At 39.9% G+C, this 24,649-nt stretch overlaps 1 protein-coding gene across 5 annotated transcripts in view; it reads right to left on the bottom strand.

Moving 5' to 3' along the window:
* Positions 1 to 1,986: 1,986 nt before the first annotated feature.
* C6H12orf42 (chromosome 6 C12orf42 homolog) overlaps positions 1,987 to 24,649 on the bottom strand; it is a 158,269-nt gene continuing 135,606 nt past the window's right edge. For 4 of the 5 annotated variants that reach the window (XM_059404636.1, XM_059404633.1, XM_059404634.1 and 1 more), the window contains 2 exons: positions 6,331 to 6,705; positions 1,987 to 2,605 (listed from right to left, as the gene is read on the bottom strand). In XM_059404636.1, the coding sequence (XP_059260619.1) occupies positions 2,034 to 2,605; positions 6,331 to 6,705 (947 nt within the window). In that variant the 3' untranslated portion in view covers positions 1,987 to 2,033. Of the gene's footprint in view, positions 2,606 to 6,330; positions 6,706 to 24,649 lie in introns of those variants that run through there. The other variant, XR_009404994.1, reaches the window with a different exon arrangement.

The raw sequence follows: 24,649 nt of genomic DNA, 5'->3' as shown, positions 1-24,649 counted from the left end.
TTGGGATTGGGAGGGAAACAAACCATAAGTGACTCTTAATCTCACAAAACAAACTGAGGTTTGCTGGGGGGAGTGGGTTTGGGAGAAGGGGGTGGGATTATGGACATTGGGGAGGGTATGTGCTTTGGTGAGTGCTGTGAAGTGTGTAAACCTGGTGATTCACAGACCTGTACCCCTGGGGATAAAAATATATGTTTATAAAAAATAAAAAATTTTTAAAAAATGATAAAATATGGTATATCACATATTTCACATCTTTTGCTTGTATCCCCTTTCTCAATTATGAATAGAATTGTTTCTACTCTATTGTATTTTTAGTAAATTCACTATTTTGTACTTCCACAGATGAAAGAATGTATTTACTGTATTAAAACACTTCCTACTGCTACAATTGACCATTACAGATTTCTGCTTAGTTGTTTTAGAATCACTTCAAGCAAAGCAATAGTTTCTTTATCTGAAAAAATAGCAGTTGTCCTAAACTCATAATTATATAACAAATTAAAATATCCCAGAATCAAAATTTCACATAAATCCATGAGTTTACCCATGCATTTCTTTTTTTTAATATTTTTTTAAGATTTTATTTATTTATTTGACAGATAGAGATCACAAGTAGGCAGAGAGGCAGGCAGAGAGAGAGGAGGAAACAGGCTCCCTTCTGAGCAGAGAGTCCAATGTGGGACTCCATCCCAGGACCCTGAGATCATGACCTGAGCTGAAAGCAGAGACTTTAACCCACTGAGCCACCCAGGTGCCCCAACCCACACATTTCTTTCCAACCAAATGACATGAAGTTGAATTTAGGATTGTCATCTGCATTCCAGTGAGCAGATGCCACTATCCCCTCAAGGAACTATAGCAACTATCACTGATTACCTGTTTGCTCTCTTACAATAAAATCACATTAATAAATAACTAATATAAATAACATATTTATTATAAATCATTGTCTGGAAGAAGGAATGCTCTAAAGCTTCGGTATCTTTTTTTTTTTTTTTTTTAAATACATTACCCCCTAGAGAATGCTAAGAAATCAAATCATCCTCAAAGGACTAAACAGACTTCTAAATATTAAGCAGTTACTAGCTATAACATTTCATTCCTATTAAAACTTTGAGACTTAAATTTGGACTTGTAGACTTGATAAGTCCTGAATATGGGCATACTGTATTCATTAATTTGAACTGAACAGTGGAAAATGCAGTAGGAATTATAAACTCCACTTGTGAGACTCTCTGAATTCAAGCCTGGGGAAAAAAATGCAAGGAACTTGAGTGTAAAACTACACATGGATGTATTGGTCTCATTAATTTGTGCTTCTCTTTCAATGATGAAAAAAAGAATACTACATTAAAAAAACATAAACTCATGTGATAAAGTTAGTCTCTGCATTAAACCATGGAAAAAGCTGCCATTGAAACTATGTTTACTGAAGTAAAAAATATTGCCCCAAATGACCAATTTGATAGAATATTGCCTAAGACTCTCCACTGGTGTGTTTTTTTGTTGTTGTTGTTTTGTTGTTGTTGTTGTTGTTTTATTCCAAAATAAGAAAACTCAGCATCTCTTTTTGCAGTATACTGAGTTCCAAGTGTTTAGGACCTCAAAGGAGGATCCAGCTTCAGGTTTCTGACATAAAAACTCTAATACAGTCTGAAGAATTCCCCTAGGCACATCAGGAGTAATCAAATTTCATGTTAACTATTAAATTACAGACATTCAATTATGTTTTCCAAACCTCTGTTTAGAGACTCAAAAGGCCCTTAGAAAACATCCTTAAACCAAAGCTCAAGTTGGCAAATGAAACCGTTTACCTGTGAGAGCAAAACAAAGAGGGGTCCAATCCCTGCGGGCGCATTGCAAAGTGGCACGCGATGTACCCCATCCCCATTGTGAGGCACAAATTCTTTGTGACACTGGGAGACACCGCAGAACAAAAATACTATTAGAAATGCTTCTAAAGGAACATTTTTGGCTGCGATAGAGACTTTTGACATTATTTATTAGGTTCAAAACTGCTTCACAAAAGCCTAACAATGGTTCTGTGGAAACCAGTACATCTGAGGCCTTTTCTGTTGTTCTGGGCAGGCATTGATTTGAAGATGGGCAGCACCCGCGGACAATTCCCTCGCAGCGGTCAATGTAAGTGAGCATTCACCGCCCCCCCCCACCCCCAACTCCGGCCTAGGAGGGGTCTGTGAACAAACCGTATGGAAACGCTGGGGTGGGCGGGCAGAGGGAGAAGAGCGAACCTTGATTAACTTCTTTGAGGGGAGATGGGTGGGAGCACCGGCCCGCAGAGGAAGGGGAGCTCCTGCCAGATTGCCGTGAAGAGAGGCGTCCGCCCTGGGCCCCCTTTTCTCCGGGGGATGAGGATGCTTGGGGAGCATCTCTGGTGCCATGGCAACTGTGCCTCCTCCAGCCGGACTTAGGGCCGCGCCCGGGGGCCGGCTTTGGCGATGGGGGTCCGCCTGAGCTCCTGCTGGGACTGCCTTCCTGTCCTCCAGCTCCAGCTCCGAGGAACTCCGGACACCCGACGAAGCCGAGGGGGTCTGGCTTTTCCTGCAGAGGCCGATGGCAGTGGAAGGCCTCGCAGCGGGACCTGGAAGACAGACAAGGGAGGAGTGGCCCTGAAGTGTGCGGAATTCACCGGCCTTGCCGCCCTGCCGCGACTTTCAGAAAATCTCGGCTGATAACTGATGTTGGAGAAATCAACATTTGCAACGTGCTGAGAGAAAGAGAGAGGCCCCGAACATTCTCTTTGCATGCTTCCCCGGCATTGCCTTAAGCAAATAAAATGATATCTATTCCTTTCCTGTTGTTTAAAATCACCCCCTCCAAAAAAAAAAAAAAAAAAATCATTTTTACAAACTCCTCATAACACTTTTTAGTTCAAGGAAAGCTGTTCAAAACGGCTCAAGAGAGGAGGGAAACAGAATTGGTGACGAAAATCGGACCACAAATTCTAAATCAGGGAAAAGTTTGAGTGGAAAATTAAGTGGAATTAGACAGCGGACAAAGCAAACAGATCCACAGCCCATGTAGACTTCCAACTGATAATTTAAACACCCAAGAGGCAATATTATATAAGTTTTATTAGAAGTTTCAACCAGCTGAAAATGAAAACAATCAGGGAGTTAATATGGTCCAGACCTATACAACACATCCATACACACTAATACTAATAATCAATTTGATGTTTTTCTTTAATTGCCCAAATAATTTTTATGTAAAAGCTGAGGATTTTTACAATACAGTCAATACTGTTAAATATATATATATATATATATATATAGTATCTGTGTGTGTATATATATATATATATATATATATAAAATTTGCTTTTGCATAGATTTTCCCCAAGAAATTCTACCCATTGACATACATAAAGTCTAATTCTTCAGTAGTAAATTAAGACAATGTATGTGCTTTAAATCACTTTGCACAGGTTTTAAAGGGCTTTGAATAGCACGTAAATATATAGAATATTTGGAGCAACCTACAGGAGCACTCACCTTTAAAAAATATATGCATGAAATTAAAAATGCATGGTACCTGTGTCAAACAGCCAGTCTATATCTAGGCAATTCAATTAGCTCATTACATACTGTGCCTGGTATGTAGTAGGCATCTCTCACTACACACTCATCATACCCAAATCAAACACTGGAAAACTTTTAGTGACTTTGATTTTTCAGTGTAAGAATTATTTCCTGGAAATAAAAGTGGAATGGCATTTCAATATCTCCATGTAAGTGAGAGCTTTCAGAATGGCAGACACACTACTTTCTGAAAACTAGAGTCTTGATAGATATTTGCTGATTTGGATTTGCAGCCATGGCAGATGACCAGTTCGTTGCTATCAATAATCAGTGCAAGGGAATTCCATAGGAGAACATGGATGTGGTTCTGGAATTTGGAGCAACAGAATAAAACCTAGACAGGTTAAGACAGGTCAGGTTTCCGTCATAAACAAAGAATAGGAATTCCTTCCCTGAATGCAATTCGGTAATGATGCATTTTGTAACTCTCTTAGGGAGTGTGATGTAATGGAATCAACAAGGCTTTGGTGTCAGACCATCGTAGATTCAAATCCTGGCACATCACCTGGCCTAAGCCTCTTTGTCCTTACCTGAACCATGAGGATTGTATTACCTACTTCACAAGGTCACTAATAGGATTAAGTTTGTTCGTTCATTTATTCATTCATTAGAATTTGTCTGTTATATGTCTGCCAGTGTTCTAGACACTGGAAATCCAGAGAAGCATAAAACAGGCAATATCTTTGCACTTACATTCTTGTTTTGGGGAAAGGGGTTGGGGATGGGAAAGTGGATGACTAAAGAAGCAAATGAAGAACGGAGGGAGTGTCAGCTGGTAATAAATCCAAAGTAGAAAAATAATGCACACAAAGGAAACAATTTCAATAAAGACTTGAAGGAAGTGAAAAAGCAAACTAGTTAAGTGTCTGAGAGAGGACTGCTAAAAGTAGAGCATCTAGTAAATAGTAAGTGCTCCATACCCAAGAGCTGTTATTGTCATGTTTGAAATCAATATCGGTATACTCTGACCTGGAGTCGAAATAGAGGGCTTGAATCCTGGCTTCAGCCCTAAAGTTACAGAATCTCCCTGACCTTCAGATTCTGCATCTAAAGCATAAAAAAAAGGCAGTTCCTGTCTCAGAGGATGGCCATATGGATCAAAACTGAAGATGTATGTCCAGATTTTAGCACATTGCAATACACATACTAAGACCAAAAAAAAAAAAAAAAAGTTGATGAACCAGCACCCTCAGCATCCCATCCTCAAGCCCAGCTTCCTAGAATGAAGTGATCTCTGCATGAGCGTGCTTCTGAATGAGGGTCTACCGGACCCTCCTTTGCCACTTCTAGTCCAAACAGGACATTATCCTCTAGCTCAAAGAAAATTCTCCTTTGTATTGAGTAAAAATCAGTCTCTTTCTTCTTTTTTTTTTTAAGGATATTTATTTATTTATTTATTTGATAGACGTGAGATCACAAGTAGGCAGAAGGCAGACAGAGAGAGAGGGGGAAGCAGGCTCCCCGCTGAGCAGAGAGCCCGATGTGGGGCTCGATCCCAGGACCCTGAGATCATGACCTGAGCCGAAGGCAGAGGCCTAAACCACTGAGCCACCCAGGCGCCCCCGGTCTCTTTCTTCTGTTGGTCCATTCCAACAAACTTCATAAACCTATGAAGTGAAATCTACCCAAAAAAGTTTCCAATAAAAAAGTTATGTAAAATTAATCTCATCCTTCTACATGACAGTTCTAGAGCATCTGGAGTATCAACTGTTCCCTCACATTTTCTTACCTCCAGCCTGAACAAGAGCACCATAAACACCACCACCATCACCCCATTCCTGTTTGGTCCCTGCTGTGTTCAATGAAGTTCATTTACATCAATTCTCTAATTACCACATCCCTTAAAAACAGTAATTGTTGTTAGTTTGCAGATGAAAGTATTGAGCTCAAAGAAAGTGTATAGGACTGATCATGGCTACAGAACAGAAACGGGAGAAGATAGATTTGAGCCTAGGTGTCCTTGGTTTCAAAGCTCATTCCTTCTGGTACATTTCTTTATTTTTACTCATTCCTCCTTTGAGCAATTTTGAGACACTGTCATCATATATGATATGTTATATGATGTTATATGATATATGATATATGTTATCCTGTGCTATGAATTCACAATTTTCTTACCTGTAAAATGGAGATCATGACATGACCTGCCTAAAGGTGTTATGGGAGGGTTTCAGGAAATAATGTGAAATGCTCAGCACAGTGTATGGCCCATAGTGAGAGCTAATTAAATGAGGGCTGGACTGATTGATATGTGAGCAATAACTGTCATTGTCATTATTTTCTGGTGCAATACCTGAATCATCATGTTACTTGTCATCAAATCACACTTGTTCTCTCTTCCAATAAAGTAACTTGGCAACAAGTAGACTTGCATTTGAGAAGACTGATATAGCTCTTATAGAACTTTCTAGAACAGGATCTGCCATTGAGTCAGTAATTTTACTGTTTACATGAAGCTGAAAACAAAGTGTGACCAACTGAAGAGAGAAACAAAGAATTAAGAACCACAAAGTCAGGGCACCTGGGTGGTAGTTGGTTAAGCATCTGACTCTTGGTTTCAGCTCAGGTCATGATCTCAAAGTCACATCAGGCTCTGCGCTCAGTGTGGAGTCTACTTGAGATTCTCACTCTCTGCTCCTCCCACTTGTGCTATTTCTGTCTCTCTCTGAAATAAGCTAATTAATTAAAAAAAAAAAAAAAGCAAAAACCACAAAGTAATCCTTACCCAGTGGGGCAGAATCTCCCCTAGAATTATAGGAGGGCCAGTTCTGAACTCTCGCATGCCTATTGATGTGCGTGCCTGCAGCCTCCAGGTCCAAAGGAGTGACTGAGTGGGATCTAATAGGCTTTTTTGTCATGTTCTTTGTCAAAACTGGACTCTTCCAAGCCTCTTTAGGTGCTGCTCTGGCTCTCTTAATTTCTCGTCTGACAGTGAAGATCAGTAGGGCCTCGTCACATTCACTGGATGGTGTCTGGAAGGAACTGGCTTCTGCATGGCTCTCTTCTTCCAAAGAAGCTGCGCTCAAAACTGGAGACCTCGGGATGGTGTGTGGGTGGGCACAAAGCAGGCTTTTACATGCTCCTGGAGTCTGAATCTTTCCTGGAGACACGGAAAAAGGCAAACGTATTAGTTTAAAAGAATGCACTTCAATATTACCTTTGAAACTAATGGTAAGAAGAATGAAATCAGGCAATATATGGGTTATTTGTTTCGTATTTCTACACTGAGAAAACAGAAATGACAAGCCAAGAACCTGGGTGCCAAAGTGAGAGAAGGTGAAGAGGGAAAAGACATGGTAAGCGAGGTAAGAGGCTGAACATGCTTCTGTTGGAAGCACTGTATGAAGGGCTAGACAGGTTGGTCAATCAGTCCTCACATAAACTATAACTAACAGATGCTATCATTAAGTCCATTTCATAGGTCAGAAAGCTGGTTTGAAGCTAATGGGTTGAATTGTGTCCCCCAAGAAGATAGGTTGAAGTCCCAACCCTCTGCACCTGGGAATGTGACCTTATTTGGAAATAGGGTCTTTGCAGGTGTAATCAAGTTGAGGTTGTTAGAGTGAGGCCGTAATCCAATATGATGAGCATCCTTACCAGAAGGAGAAACAAACAGGGGTGCACAGGAAGAAAGGAAGAGCACCACGCGATGAAGGAAGCAGGGATAGCAGTGTGGGATTTCCAAGCCAAGCTACGCCAAGGATTACAGCCATAACCAGCAGCTCAAAAAAGGGCATGAAAGGAACTCTCCATCAGAACCTCCAGAAGGCGCCAATCTTACGGACACCTGGATTTTTGACTTCGGGCTGCCAGAACTGGGAGAAAACAATTTGGTTTGAAGCCATCCCATTTGTGATTCTTTATTACAGCAGTGCTAGGAAACAGGTATCCACAATAGTTCCAATTGTCCCAGAGCAGTTATTAACAGCAGCCCTTTTCATACTGGGGGAAAAAAATTAAAAAAAAAAAAAAAAAAGATGTTCGGATTTGGGGAGTAGAAAGTAGAAAAAAGGAAAAACCAAGAGGTGGGAAGCGTGGAATGGGAAGGGGAAGGGAGTCTATTGCAGGAGTTCTACTGTGTGGCAGCAATGGTGCCAGGGCACAACAAGTCTTAGCAAGTTGTGGGCATGGGGCAAAGAGGATGCTGGCCATGTTGGGTGCCAGGACACATTTTTCCTAAACCACAGCCTTGTTTACAAAAGGAGGAATCAAAGCAAATACCTCGGGGGAGGGGGGCGTTGCAGATAGCAGAAATGAGAGGAAAGGCCAAGGAGTTGTACCCTGGGAGTATATGTCTTGTTAACTGGGGCCAGCCACTTCTCAGACCATGCCTGAGGGCCTGAGGGCAGGTGGTCCCAGTGCAGACAGATTTTTCTGGCTTTTCAGGAGAAACAGAAATATATTTTTTATATATGTAAAAACTTATAATTTTTCAATGTTGGTAACTCATTCAATTTTTTTAAAAAACACAGTGTGGGCTCCACAAAACACATCTGCTCTCTGAATCACCACAGGCCATCAATTTGCATCTTTGGCCTATGGCCAGCCCTGTAAAAGTCACAGTATCATTTGCTTCCCTTCATACCATCTTCATCTCAGAATCTGATTTTATAAATATTCAGCTGGGCACCATGGGGATGCATGCGCAAGCTTTGTGCATAAGCAAATTTTAGAGTTCCAGAAGTCTTGTCACCGTCAACACTTTAGGAAGACTGAACTTTTATTTATATTTAATTGATTGCCTCATTTCATCTTAAAGCCCAGAATTCAAACGGTACACAAATACATCAGGCTTTCCTAAATGCAAAGCAATATCTGGAATCTTTCAAAACAGTAGCTCTGGGACTCTTACTCCCAGAGGAAATTTTATAGCACTAGAACCAGCGGCATTTGATCTGCCCTTGTTTTATTGTCAAACCTCAAGAACAGGATGGAAGTTTCAAAGACACTTTACACACCTTCACATCCTAAAAGTTAGGAGTTGAAAGAGATCTTATAGATCACCTGAGGCTGTACCCCACCACCCTCACTATCCACCTCTGCTTAGATACCTCTAGGAATCTATGGGGTGCTTGGGTGGCTCAGTCAGTTAAATGTCTGCTTTCAGCTCAGGTCATGATCCCGGGGTCCTGGGACTGAGTCCTGCATCTGGCTTCCTGCTCTGCAGGGAGTCTGCTTCTCCCTCTTGCACTGCCCCTCTTCCTATTCATATTCTCTCTCTTTCTCTCAAATAAATAACATCTTTTTTTTTTTTTAAATGCCTCTAGGAACCTGAATCTCACTACCTCTGCAACAGAGATTTCCTTGCTTATTAGAAGAGCAAATAAATAACATTGTATTTACAATATAATAAGCATATTATACACATGGATATATGTAATACTATATATGGGAAATAATTATTAAAGCCTCCTTGTATGGTGTTGGGACAGGTGGTGACTATACTTATTTAATTATTCAACCAATATTTACTGAGCTCCTATCAGATACTAGGTACTACTCTAGTGACAAAAGGGTACTCAGGTCAACAGAATGGATCATTTTGAGACTAAATTGACCAGCTGATTTATAGCAAAATGGACTTCAGCATAGCAATGCGGAGCCCCTCGTGGACACCAGAGTGAATTTCAAGTTTCCTCTCTGATACATTTTCCAGGTTGCCTGAATTGAATAGAACAACCAGTTGTTTTAACATTAAACAAACAAACAAAAGACTGTGGCAAATGGAAGGACATTTTGCAATCTCCAATGGTTTCCAGTCTTTTTTTTTTTTTTTAAGTTTTCAAATTTTCCCACCAAAATAGTAATAGTACTTGAGCCAAAATCCACTGCTCATGATTTCAAGTCAAGTACTCTGTCAGGTCAGCCATCCCTTGAATCTAATGCAGTATTTTTCAATCCTGTCTGTGCATTAGTCAGTAACTGGCATGCTTTGAAAAATACAGGTATGTGGTCCCAGGACCCCAGGACCTGTACTTTCTAAGCCCTATGGGGATTATAATTAGTGAGCAGGGAAACTTTCATGTGTCTAATTCACTCACTAGAAATTTCAGGTACTGTTGTAACTATGAGTTAGTCCAAGCAATCATGAATATGCTGAAGCATGAAGTCAAAGGTGTCTTTCTCCTCAGAGTACTATCTCTCTGTGGACAAGTCTTCATTTTGGAAAATGGCATTATGTATCACTTTACAGCTTGTACACTCCTTTACATCTTATTTCTTTTCCTATCAGTAATCTCCCTTGAGACTGACAATAGTCCTATGGCATCCTCATTTTTCTGAGGAGAAAACTGAAGTCAGCAAGAAAGCACCTTCTCCACCCCACTCGCCAAGCATCACAGAAGCTGGGGTGGGGACCTACATCTTATTTTGAGAGGGTTTTGTTTTTCTACTGCACAATCAATCCCAGTATTGCCAGAGCAAACTATGGGCACTGGGTTTGATGAAGAGTGGGACAGAAGTGTGCACAATAACAACTAACAAGCAGTGGCCCCGATCACAGATCTGACATTGTCCTAGGGTCCATGCTTTGGGCCGTAGTCAATGCTATCAGCTGGGCTTCTGATGTGCCAAAGAAGAAAGGGCACCTGCCTATGGCCCCATATCTGGAATTCGCTCCCATGAAAGCCTACATTGTCAAGGCTCCCCCAGCCACCCCTCCAACTTTTCTCACTAGTTGAGGCCCTTGTTTTGTGGTATGTTGTTTGCTAAAAAATTCTTCCCATTATCCCAGTTTTGCAAGTTCTTTTCATGTGTAGGCGACTCCACCTGTCATCTCGCCGCTCAGGTCTTCCATCTGCTGCTAATTTCATTGGAAGTAATATTGTGGCAGACAGGAGATTTCAAGGTACAATAAAATAAGCCTCAGCGCTGACTGTCTTCTACAGAAGCAATTTATCTTTCTCTTGAGCAGCAAAATAGTTCATGATAAGTCATGACAGATTCTGATTTATTCATTTTATTCATTTTCTAGTCATTTAGCTCCTGCACTTTCAGCCTCTCTATAATATCAGCAGGCACGGCGCCACAGGCCTTTGCATCCATGCCCAGCAAACTTCCTTAATATATAACTCCGATGTGTGTGTCTCCCCATCCTCTCTTTGCTTTCTTGGGCTTCTAGTTAGCATGTTCATGTTATGGGAGGACCAGAGGCAACTATCCTAGAAGGGGAATAAAATCCAGAGATGATTAATTTCCCAAAGCTCATTTTGTCCTTGACTGTTGGTACAAATAGGAGCTAAAACTAATTGATGTCATCTCCTTCGTAGAAAATAAAATACAACCCTTAAATAGGTCTTTAATTAATGCTGAAAACTCCAACAATATACTCTTTAAAAAGATTCTTAAACCACACAGTGGAGTTAAATGGAATCTGTCCCTTCACACCATTTCTCCTAGCTATGGAGTGAGAGTCATCTGAAAGCAAATGGGGTTGAGTTTACAGAGGAGGCTGTGATGCATTAAGCCTTGAGCAGTGGTAGAGCTTTAAGACCAAGTGTACAAGTTCTGCACCCAGACCCCTTGGACCAAATTTCTCTTAACGCCTTCCTGGCTGTGTTACTAGGACCAAGTCATTCAACTGCTCTCTGTCTTAGTTTTCTCATTCATAAAGTGGCAATAATCATAATACCTACGCGATGAGGTTCAAATGCAGAGTAAGTTAATAAACAAGGGCTCAAAGCAGTGCCGGGCACACAGGAAGTACTCAGCAAGGCTTCACTGTTAATATTGTTGTTGTTGTTATTGAAAATGTTCCTTCTGGGGTGCCTGGGGGGCTCAATTGTTAAGCATCTGCCTTCAGCTCAGGTCATGATCCCAGGGTCCTGGGATCCAGCCCCGCATCAAGCTCCCTACTTTTTGCAGGAAGCCTGCTTCTCCCTTCCCAGGTCCCCCTGCTTATGCCCCCTCTCTCGTTGTTTCTCTCTTTGTCAAATAAGTAAAAATCTTTAAAAAAGAAAAGAAAATTTTCCTTCCAGTCTCCCTCCATAGCTCCTGAATGACCTCTTTCAGCAATAAGGACTCAAGTGGAAAATAATATCTTTTCCATCCATCTGGGGTTTGCCTCATTTTATTTATTCAAAAATATTTCTCGAATGCCTACTAATGTGTTTTGCCCTGCATTTAGCTCTGGGGGCCAATAGACTAAGTCAAATGTGACCCCTGCCTTCATGGAGTTTGCAAGCTCCTGGGGAAGATGCCAAAAACAGGTCATAACTAAGCAGTTACAAACTGTAGTGAGTGAAGTCGAGGAAAATTCAAGGGGCTGAGACAGAGAAATATAGGTAGAGATCCATGAAGGTAACATTGACTCTGAGACTGACCCAAAGACTGAAAAAGACTTTTTTGTTCAGGAGTAGGGAAAAGAGCATTTCAGCATGACAAATAATGAGTTGTGTTCCCAAGAGTGCTAGCCTCAGTGGCTGAATGGAAGTGAGCTGAAGCAAAGGGGCAGGACTGCACAAGGTGCAATGGAAAGCTACTGAAGGTTTCACATAGATGAGTGATGACAGTAGCACATACCTTTGTAAAACTCTCTAAGGAAAAGTGGGCAGAAGGGGACAAGAATGGAAGTCAGTCAGAAGGCAGTTGGCAGTCAGACAAGTGAGTAGTAATGTAACTTGGATGTGCCTGGCAGTTTTATATAGCAGTTATGAGCTAGAGAGTCTGTGTTGGATCTGTCTCATCTGTAAAATGGGGATAATGGTAACAAAAATGGAGGAAAATATAAGAAATGGACTTCCAGTTGCAGCTCCAACATGGAAACAGCTTGGATATTGACATTCCTATCCTTGCAACAAGATGGAGCTAAACAAGCTAAAAATCAACAGCTTTACTTGGACCCCTCTGAGAATTAAGTTCACAGGACAAACTGGCACCCAACAATCTGGAGACAGGTGAATCTAAAGATTCAAATCAAGGTCTGTTTACCTAGAGTAGAAGCCTCTGAAGCAAAAACTGGTAGGATCATTTAAATGGTAATTTTGATGAATTGTTGGAGGCTAAGTGTAGAGTAGCTTGAGAGTGAGAACCTCCTGATGGTGCAGTTTTAGGGGGTCTCTACAGTTCAGTGGGTTTTGCCTTAGAAGAATCCCACTCACAGCACCCCACTGCAGAAGAACCACCTCAAGCTGAGGACCTGAGAAAGATTCTTTTACAATTCTGATGCATAAAAGGGAAGAATAGTCATTGTAAAATATGCCCAGAGCATTCTCTATAGCAAAGACATACCAGAGACTTATCTCAGCCCAGGGAAGGGCAATTATTCCACTACAGCCCCGTTTAGCCATCTTGTCTCACATAAGGGAAGTAAAAGACAAGAAATATGTGTGAATGTCACAGCCCAGAAACACAGACTTCCTAAAATACTGAGGTTTAATAATAAGATCATAAAATGCTTCTCCCCACCCACACCTTATCATCATACCACCAGGTCTCTAGTATATTATAGCTGAAAGAGCTGAAGACAAAGACTCACTCTGAGGAAGAATAGAGAGGGAACATGCAGGAAATATGAAGCTTCAAACACCGATAGCTACAACAAACATTAAACACAACCCAATACCTAGCCAGATTCATATCAATACCCCCTACCACCAAGGATCTCTTTATCTCAGTTCCTATATTTTCATATATCCAGCTTGGCCTTCAACAAAACATTATGAGACATACCAAAAGGCAAGAAGAAACACAGTTGAAGAGACAAAGCAAAGCCTAAGAACCAGACTCAGATCTGACACTGATGGAATTATCAGAGAGGGAATTTAAAATAACTATGATTAATATGCTAAGGGCTCTAATAGAGAAGGTACATAAGAAAGAGTACATAAGTAAGGTAAGCAGAGAGATGGAAACTAAAAGAAACAAAAAGAAATGCTACTTGATTTCACTTATCTGTGGAATCCAACAAAGTTGAACACATAGAGGCAGAGAGCAGAACACAAGTTACCAGGGGCAGGGAGGTGGGGGAAATGGGAGGCTAGTCAAAGGGCACAAACTTGTGGTTATATAGGATGAATAAATCTAGAGATCTAATGTGCAGCATAGTAACTATAGTTAATAATACTGTACCAAATCCTGGAAATCTGCTAAAAGAGTAGATTTTCTGGTGCTCTCATCACACACACACAAAAATGGTAACTATGTGAGGAGATGACATTTTAATTAGCTTTATAGTAGTAATCATTTCACTATATATGTGTGTGTGTATATCAAATCATCACTTTAAATATATACAGCTTTTATTTAAAAATGAAATACAATAAAAATACAACAAAAAAGAAATGCTATAAATACAATATACTGAAACAAAAATGAATAATGTCTTCAATGGGCTCATCAGTATACTGAACATGGTCAAGGAACGAATCAGTGAGCATGAAGATAGGTCAGTAAGGACTTCTGAACTAAAATGCAAAGAGAAAAGAATGGGGGAAAATTCAAATTAAAAAATTTAAAAAACAGAGCAGAACTTACAAGTACTGTAGGACAATTTTATAAGATACAACATACACATCCTTCTTGGAAGAAGAAAAGAGAGAGAATGAGACAGAAGAAATATTTGAAGTAATGATGGTTGAGAACTTTCCAAAATTAATGGCAGACACAAACAATAGATCCAGGCTGCTCAAAGAACATTAAGTAAGATGAACACCAAAAAGAAAAAAAAAAAAAAATTACACTAGGCATATCATGTTCAAATTGCAGAAATCCAAACACAAAGAGAAGATCTTGAAAGAATCAGGGGTGGGGAAAGGCAGGGAGCCCCTTTTAGAAGAATAAGTATAAGAATTAAAGTGGTTTTCTTATTCAAAACTGCAAACAAGAGGAGAGTAGAATGACATATTCACAAAGTACCAGAAGAAAAAAAACAAAACACCAACCTAGAGTTCTATATCCAGCAAAAATATATTTCAACACTTAAGAAGAAATACTTCCTCAAACAATAATAAAAAAGTGGAGAGGGGCACCTGGGTAGCTCAGTCAATTAAGCATCTGCCTCTACCTCAGGTCATGATCCAAGGGTCCTGGAATCAAGCCCTGAGTTGAGCTCCCTGCTCAGCGAGAAGTCTGCTTCTCCCTGCTTCTCCCCTCCCACCACTCATTCTCTCTCTTTCTCTCTCAAATAAATGAATAAAATATATTTTTTTTAAAGTGAAGAAAATTTATTGTTTACAGACCGATTTACAAGAAGTGTTAAAACAACTTCTCAAGGAGTAGGAAAATAATAGAGGTCATAAATTCAGATCTACATAAAGAAAAGAACTCCAAGAGGAATAAGTAAAATCTTTATTTTTTTTTATTTTTAATCTAAAAGGTAACTGTTTCTCAAAGAAGCTTACTCTTCCATTTCATTTCCAAATGGCCTCCTGACCCCATCATGCTTCTGTACTCTGCTTTATTTTTATTCAATATATTACAATAATATTTTATATAAGTAATCATACAAGTTTATGCCAATCTTCCTGGCTAGAATGTAAGCTCTATGAGGGCAAGTACCATCTCTGAATCATTCTCCACAGTTTCTCAAACACTAGGCAGGAAGTTCATACTCAGAAACTTCTCTTGGAATAAACAATTGAATGGACCTCTCACCCCTCTGATGGATGCTCTTCAGTGTTACAACATTACTTTTCTCCATTGTGCACATCAACCTCCATCCTCCCCTTCTGCAGACTTGTCTGAGAGTAATGACTTACCTTCTCTCTCCTTTGGGATTAGTCCACATTGCTCAGCTCATCACAACCACAATCCCAGCTCTAGTGCATTGTCCCTTATAAAAAAGGGCAAACAAGTTTCATCTCAAACATCAGAAGCCCAAATTGGAGGTGGAACCAATTTTTAAAGAGTTCCATGGCTGTGTCTTTGTTCATGGGGAAATTGCTGATGTCTACCATGGGTGTGGGAGAATGAAGTAGCCACTGGAGGGGCAGGCACCTGTCATAGCTCAGGTATTCTGCTAAGTGTGACCGTGCCTGTCCCTGCCTTCTGCAAGAGGGGTGTTTCTTCTTCTGATATCACTCTAGTAAAAGGACACACAGAGTCAGCCTCTCATTACATACCAGAACATCAGAACTGAAGAGCATTCAAACATACCTCACTATCCTCCCATGACACCACCTGTTCCCCATGATACATAAACCTTTCTCAATTTTAAGTTCACAGAATCACAAAACTTTCCAGCCTAGGGAACACAGAAGTGGATTGGATAGGCGACAGATTCTTTCAAACACAGGGCATAATTTGGGAACCAACGTACTCAGTTTCTCATGGATTCACTGAATGAAAGTTTCTAGACCCTGGCTTCCTCATCTATAGATGAAATAACATGATCTATTCATTATTCTCCAGTCTTATTCTCCAGGCCTCCAGTCCTGTGAGTCTCTGAATATTTCTTAACTACACTGAACATGTTTTTTCTTTATTTTTAGAACATTATGTCAACATATGAAATTGCTATTTTGTAGGACAAAAATGGTCAAATATAGGCAATTTCATATTTTGCAGCTTAATATGTCTACCAGACTATGCAAGACATAGATGCAGAGTTAAAAAAAAAAAATCCACAGACCAACCCAACTTCATTATATAAATATCCACTACCTAGTCATCCATTTTCTTATTGATTGGTGTGTGATATTACAGACAAGGCTGCTCTGAACATTTTTGCACACAACTCCTGCTTCATGTATACTAGTCTCTCTAGAAGTGGAATAGCTAAGCCACAGAGTACGCAAATCTTCCACCTTATTGTACAGAGCCCACTGTTTTCCAGACTGTTTTCTTAGCAAATTACTTTCCTACTAGCTATGTACAAGGCTTCTTACTGTCCCACAGCCTTGCCAACACTTGCTATTATTACCTGACTATGTTTTTCAATCTTCACCATTCGGGCAAGTATAAAAGAGTACTGCTACTGCATTTTTAATCTGCGTATCTTCCTGAAATTAATGAGCCCGAGAATCTCTCTTCCCACCAAATCTTTCATCTGAATTGCTTACCAAGTTTATAAGCATGTATTGAATTTTAACCCCTTTCCTTTTCCTGCTCTTCGTAGTCTAACCAGCTGGTGAATAGTGACATTAGCCCTGGAGGACACCGTGGGGAGCTTGAATAATCCACCCAGTTGATAACCTGCTTCTAAATAAATAACCAGGAGTTGACCCTCGGGGATTGTACTCATACCATTCAACTGGCATGACCCAGTATAATATTTCATGTCTTGCTGAAACTGTGGCCCAGCACTGTTTTGCATGAAACTAAGGACTTGGACAATTCTTTTATTTGAGTGATTAGCTTATTTCAGCCACGGCTTACTTGAGACACAAAGGCTTGTGCTACCTGCCTATGGTATCACTCCAGATGGCACCTTAGATTTCTTGCATGAAATGTTGTTCATATCTCTCACCCTTCCCCTGGAGGATGTGCAGTTTCCCAATGACGCTTTTAAAATATGATACTAAGACTGGAAAACAATTTAAATCACACCATTCAGTAGTACATGTTCAGGAAAGTAACTCTTCATGATAGGTATTCTGTTAAAGAAAAAAAAGAAAAGAAAAGAAAAAGTGTTTTCTCCTCAAGCTAGATTATGCAACAGAAATAAGGCTCTTTCTTCAATGATTCTGTGAATAAGTGATTCTGATTCTGACAAATAAAATGAAGAAGTGTGGAAAGAAAAATCACACATAGAATCAGGAACAATTGAAAAAGGAATCCAGGCTACCCCCCAATCTCGGCCTTTGTTGAAGGGATCACCAGAGATCTATGTAGATATTATTTTGAAATTTAGAGCTTCAACTTGTATGAACATGAATGCCCATGCTGAGTTTCTACGTGCCTCTGTGAAACAGCAAAAAGAACCCGACAAACCCTTTCTTGCATTAAAGAAACACACTATGGAAAGCCTGAAAATAAACCATCTATGCTTGATTAATTAGGTTTGTAAGTATTGTTTCAGGACCAAACAATATTTCTAAAGATTTCTATAGTTCAAAGATTGCCCTATGGCCGTCTGGCCAATACATCTTCCAACACACGCAGTTTACAAGCATTTTTCTTCCCAATATGTTGTCTTTGGTTGGTGCGACATTGTTTGAGCACAGGGCTATTTGGGTCATAGTGGTTTTCTCCCCTGCACAGCAGTGGTGCTGAGCACAGCACTTTGACCATACATCTTCCATGTCATTTCCATCAAAGGCACATGATACTTCCTGGTGACCAATCAGGAGTGGTCCAGCATCCTAACAGAGGGCATATTGGCAAACCAAGCTTTCTTAATGACAGCCATTGTTTGAGGCCAACAAAAGGGAGTTCCTGAATATTAACATGTGGCCTTGTGTAAAGGTCACCAGTATGGCACATCCATCATATTTCACAACTGAGAAAGAGAACTTTCTAAGTTCTGTCAGAACCTACTGTTGTCCAAATAAATGTATTAGCCTGATGGCTGACACCAACGAGGCAAATGATCTTGAGTGATGAGCTCCTCTTTTAAGAAATATCCTTTCACTACTCTGAATCAGCAGCAGACATTATGGTAAGAGATCATCTTAAAGGAATATACCTCAAGGCCATAAGGGGTTAGAATAATCAGGCAATCCAATTAAATTATTAATTTAATAACATGTAATCATTAGACCAAATGGCATCTCTTCTTGACAGGAATAGCCTTCCACACTGAAAAGAGAAATTACTTATTTTAACATCTCAGAGTCTTGAATGGTCTTCTTAATAGTAAAGACAAACAAGCCCATGAAATTTCTATCAGTGAGATCTAATACAGTTGGTACAAAAGAACTCAAGATCTGGGTCTGTTGACAGCACTGAGTCTTGGGTAAAGGCTATTCAAAGTGAAGTGTGATGGCAGAATTGAACAAATTGTGTCACATGCATTTATTACTAAACCCAAGAGCAGACAGCAAGCTTCCCTGTTTGACAATCTTGGTCAGAACAGGTCTATGTTCGATATTAGAACTATGGAGTTCTGGTTGTTAAGCACCATCTTGAAAAAGAGTTGGAATTTATTTCAACTTAAGAAATCTGAAAAAATAAGGCAGAGAAAGAGTAGTGAAAATGCATGTATCTCTCAGCTAGGTCACTCTGACCTCCGTCATAGTCATGGTGTGGGTCAAGAGGGAGAGACAGGAAATGGAAAGAGAAAGAAGAGAGTTCTTTTTAGTTCCTTGGATACATCATACTTTCAATACTATATCCTAACATTCAGACATTTTCTTTCTTTGTGGCATCTCTTTCACAGACCCTGCTCCTCTGACCAATTTCTACTCCTCTCCTTTTCTTGCTCTTTCCCCTAACTTCTGAATGGCTTCTCTCATTCTGCTGCATGTTCTCATCGTTCCTTGGACTTGCTTTATCATAACAATTAACACTTGAAATTGCTTATCAAATTATCCTGCCTTCAAAATTGTTCCAAGCTCCAGGAGGACAGAGACAGGATATGTCAATTTCATCTTTGTAGGTACTCCATAAATTTTTGTATATAAATAGTAACTTTCAATAATAAAACAGGATCAAAGTCTTAATTTATCACCTCTTGACCTATAATAAGTTTCTGTGAAATGAAAGAAATTCTTATGCACATTAAGAAGGGATTTAGCATTGGAACAATTAACTTTTTTTGTACTATAGACAAGGTATCAACCAATTATAATACAGCCTCACAAATTCATATTCTATTATTTCAGAACAAGGCATAACCAAATAAGGGATAAAAGGAAGCCAAATTTTGAACTATCTTTGAAAAAGGCATTTTCTAGGCAAAATAATTACGTACATAATATCTCAGGAAATTGTTTCGAAACACTCAGCTGCTTGCCTTGGCTCTGAGTCTTCGTTCCAATGCTGTACATTGACTCCACTTAGAATATCCTCCAAAGGAATGCTGTCTACCTGTCTGCCTCCTATTAGTCTTCAAGACCCAGGGTAAGTACCACTCTTTTTATGAACCCTTTCCCTGCTGCCTATGTTCACAGTGCTTTCCCAACACTCAGGGTAAGTGGTTCTAATTCTTCCTGTATTCTCACTAGACCCTAACCTCATTATAATTCAAAGTCTTAGTTGATAGAGCATCTGGTTGGCTCTGTTAGTTAAGCATTTGACTTTTGATTTCAGCTCAGATCATGATCTCTGGGTTATGAGATCAAGGCCCCACACTAGATATGGAGCCTGCTTAAGACTGTCTCTCTCTCCCTCTGCTCCTCCACTACCTCTCCCTCTCAAAAATACTAAATAAATAATTTTTAAAAATTTTAAAGTCTTAGGTATGTCCTTTTTTTTTTAAACAAAACAAGTTGTAAATTAATCGAGGAAAGAATCTGCATTTTTATACTTTTCTGAATCCAGCCCAAGGCCTAGCATGTTGCATTCAGAGAGCTGAGGCAATGTTTTCTAAGTAAATTCATTAACAGACAAAAGTAACCATTATAATATTTTAAGCAAATTCTAAAAAAAGAATTTCTTTTGTCAATGCTTTATTAAACTTTAGTAATCGTGTTTTATTCTGTCTGCACACACACACACACACACACACACACACACACACAGACATACGCACACATTATTTCTTTGGGACAAAGATCCTATGACTCAAAGTGGTTTAAAGGGGAGTTTCCATATTATTATATTATTATATTCTTCCTTTCAGTTACAATGGGAAAATCATTTAAGATGATACCCCACACTCCCTTACACAGTTTTGTGCAACTGACCCAAGCTTGAACAACCAGATTCTTTGAATATATTTTCATTCTTAGAACCCATGCGATCACATGCCTATTCCTTTCCAGAAAGAGATGTTCTGGAATATGAGCTGTGAGTTATCAGAGACCATGTTTTCTGTCCTCGTTGAAGATGCTGCTCTGAAGATAAAGGTGACATGCAGGAAGAATGAGAAGCATGAGATGGGAGGTCCTAGAAGCTCTCATAAGTCCTGGTTCAGATCATCCTTGAGGCTTCAGCCCAAATTGCATTTACTTTAGATAAATAAGATCACTATAATTCAGACTGATATCCATGATGTCAGCTTTAATAAAACTAGTCAATTTTTTTTAAAGATTTTGTTTATTTATTTGAAAGGGAGAGAGAGAGCTGGAGCAAGGGGAGGGTCAGAGGGAGAGGGAGAAATAGACTCCCTGCTGAGCAGGGAGCCTGACACAAGGCTCAATCCCAGGACCCCAGGACTTGAGGGACCTCTGAGCCAAAGGCATACACTTAACAGACTGAACCACCTAGGTCCCCCCAAATTATTCAAGAGTATTGTATTATGTTAACTGTAACTGCACTTCTTTTAAATTTTGAATTGGTCTCCACCACAAGTGTCTAAATTCATTAAACTGCTATTAGGCTTATCTGATATTTCTCTTAAATAAGTGGAGTGCTTATAACAAAGTTACTTAGATAAGTAGTGAAGACTTTTATCCTCATAAATATGGTAAAATTTATTACTATCCCTTAATAAATTCAAAAGACAAGTATGAAAATGACAAGACACCAAATAACAGTATGCATAATTTTACATTTGTCATTGGAAATATTACAATTATGCATTATAAAAAGATAAAATATTGCTCAGTTCCACTCAATCGGTTTCACTCTGGGATGATAAAGAAATAGGCTTAGAGAATCTAGGAGACTTGTCCAAGGTCGTCCAACTCTTTGATAAAAGAACCTTCTAGGCTTGACTTAAAGGGCTGAGAGCCATGTCTAGCACTGCATTTGTGCACCTACCTATTAGTTCTTCTCCATGTATTTTTTCCCAGAAATTCTGGCCTTTCTCTACCACTTCACTCCTACTGTACGGGTTCCTGAGGCTAAATTCTGCAACTTCCCTTTCTGACTTAGGGCAACCCCTAATCCTCTCTGCCTCTGTTTCTCATCAGAAGGAAAGAAATAGTTACTATGTTCATCCAACAAAAAGGAAATTAATGGTTGATTAGATGCCTGTTCAACACACTGAGGATGAAAACCAGTCTTCATGGTGAATTATTGAATTAGGGGGCCAACTTACAGTGAGGCTGTGTCTACACAAAGCCAAACATCCAGTCAATTCAGCCCAAAAAAAAAAAAAAAAAACCAGCAGTTTAGCAGCAGGAAAAATGAAATTAGTTGACCAGGACTGTACAGACAAAGTAAAATGAGAAAAGAATGACACTACAATGGCATGGTAAACGTTCTGGCAGAATTTACAAACTTAAAGAGGCAAGAAAAGTAAGAATGAGACTTCTGTTGTCAGAAAAATAAAAAGGTCATACCAAAAAAAAAAAAATAGATTCCTTCATTCTGTTATTATGTTCCCATTTCCTTCTATCTCATCTTCTGCATTCAAATTTCAGATGGAAATCATGAAAAAACAAAGCCAGTATCCAAAGATTTGTGTTATACCCTAGCACAGGATATTAAAAAAGAATGCTTTCCTATGGTAAGGCCGGCATAGGACGTATTATGATTCAAGCATTCAGCATGACTTAGTTTCATATTTGGTGAATTAAATCTTCCTTTCATTCTCTGCAGGGCAAAAAGAATACTGAGACGCATATTATCTATGGAGAATTCTAAATAACAAAACTCATTTGATGTTCACACTGATTTTCCCAAGTCATTTTTAATACCATGGTAAAAATCAGAAAATCTTTGGTAAAATGTGTGATTTTTGTTGGTTGGCTCTTTAGATAGTAACTGTGGGCTAGCCTTAATTATTGAGCTGTGCTTTTAGGAGATGCCCTTTGAATGTCCAGGGTCGTTTTGTTTTTAGAATAATGTTTCCCTTATGAGCACTGTGTTGTTACTATGCTCTAATATGTAGATCTCCTAAGCTCTAAAGAGGCTCTAAAACTCCATGAAGTTTTCATAACTCTTTCATAACTATTGATTATTAAGTAAGGGAGGAGGAGAGATCATTTATGAGTAATTTATCCCTTCATTAAGAATGAAATACAATTAATTAAAATTGTCGGTCTTAATTAATAACTTACTCATTTAACTCTCCCCCCAAACCCTAAGAGAATTAGCCCCAGGAGCTAGACAAAGAAAGCATTCTTCAAGACAAATTGGAGAGTACAGTTTTGTGAACTGAGTCCTGAACCCCAGGAATGAACACTTGCAGCTGCGACGTGAACTGTTTTCTGTTACCTTAAATACGGCTGGGCCATATGGAGCATTTCTGAGGACCTTCTATTTTAAAACGTTCTGTTCATATTTTATGCTTTTCCATATGTCTCATCCTTACTTCAGAGTTTCTATTCATTTCCATAAAAATAAGATCTTTGTTTTACAAGAGTTCATTTTTCTCTCTCCCTTCCTCCCTATTATGGCCACAAACCCCTACTTGGGTTATTACAGCCACTCTAGGACCAGCTGATTGTGGCAAGATGAATAGCGAATTATTTGAAAGAAAAACAGCAGTAGCAGATGATCCGCGGGGCTGCCGAGCTCCTGTTTTCTTTGCTCATTCCAACCGACCCAGGATGGAGGAGAATAAACCTAACGCTGTTGTCGAACTGCTTCAGAATGAATAAAATGTTTACAGAAATCATTGCTGAAACCCTGAAGGAAGCGCTGAAGGAAGATATCATTTGGTTCACCGAAAATTAACCAAAATGTGCTTTCTGAAAAAAGGAGCTCCCTGTAGTTTGGGGTTGACTTCGAGCAATTATCCAAACAAAACAGTTGGCGCCTGTGTTGGCGACAAAATAGTGTTTGCATAAAGTGGAGGGAGAAGACAAATATGCATGAAAATTAAATTTAGGCCTCTGGGACTCCCCTTTTGGGGCCATAGAAGAGCTGATTACATGTTCACAGCTGGAATTGGTGTTGGCAGGCAGACCTCATTCACGGGCAGAGGGAGGGACTCCCTCTTTGAGCGACTGCTCCCATGGCAAAGCAAGAAAGGCAGCATTAAAAGCATCTGATGTTTACAGACCTCAAGGCCTGTGGTCCCGAGCCGTTCAGATCTGGCATCAAACCCCAGTGTTCTCCACTGAGTACTCAGTACACAGCCCGAGGAGCACATGGCTGCTGGAACATAGGTTCTCCCTCCCATCCCCCATCCCACTCTCGTGCACGCAGACCGCTGTTGGCAATGTTGCCATTTAGAAGCCAGTGAATATGGCCAAGAGAAGAGCCAGCATTCTGGGCAACAGGAGAGTGGAGTCTCGCAACACCAAGGTAGACGGTCACAACAGGATGCTGAAACTGTCTTGAGACAGGGTCCTCTGGGTATGGAGATGACTGAAAGAGTGTGTTATGGCAACATTCGCCAATAGTTCTCCTGGTTTCTCTGGTTGTAGATCGCAGAAATGGCCCTAATTCTCCACACTTTCTCCTGGAGTGTGACTTAGCCCCATCTCAAGATAGAGTGTGTTTCCCCATCCCTTAATCTGGGCTCGTCTTGTGACTTGTTTTGCCTAAGAGGATGTGATGAAAGTGGTAAGAAAGGCTTCCTGGGACAGTTCAAAGCAGGAAGGATGAGCAGACATTAGCCTGAAGGAAGAGGAAAATGGACAGCAGTTTCCTAAGGCAAGAAAGAGGATGTTGTACTCAATAATAATAGAATCTAACATTTACTGGATGCTTGTGATGGGCCAGGAACCATTCAAAACATTTTACTTATATAAACTGATTTAATTCCCCACAACAGCTTAATGAGGTAGGTATAATTATGACCCTCACTTATTCAAATTAAGAAAACAAGGCCCAGTGTAGTTAAGAATTTGGGGCAGCACCCCATAGATAGTAATTGACAGAACTGGGATTCAAACCCAAGGCCGTTTGGCTACAGAGCCCATGTTCTTTCACTGTCATGATGTGGTGCTCTTGAGAACACTGGGAAAAGATCACCAAGACAAGAACAGGTTGTCAAAGGCAAGAACCAAACCTTTATTACTGGCCTCACAACTAAGGTCTAGTGTTCATTCTCATGCTCTTCAGTTCATTCTCAATAGAGCCACCAGGAGGATCCCCATAGAAGTGAAATCAGATCCTGTTAATTTCCTCACTCAAACCCTTCCGACCACTTCCCATTGCACTTACAA

This window comes from Mustela nigripes, chromosome 6 (assembly GCF_022355385.1).
Source record: "Mustela nigripes isolate SB6536 chromosome 6, MUSNIG.SB6536, whole genome shotgun sequence".
Taxonomy (NCBI): Eukaryota; Metazoa; Chordata; class Mammalia; order Carnivora; family Mustelidae; genus Mustela; species Mustela nigripes.
Note: the sequence above shows the minus strand (reverse complement) of the source record. Positions and strands in the feature narration are given on the sequence as shown.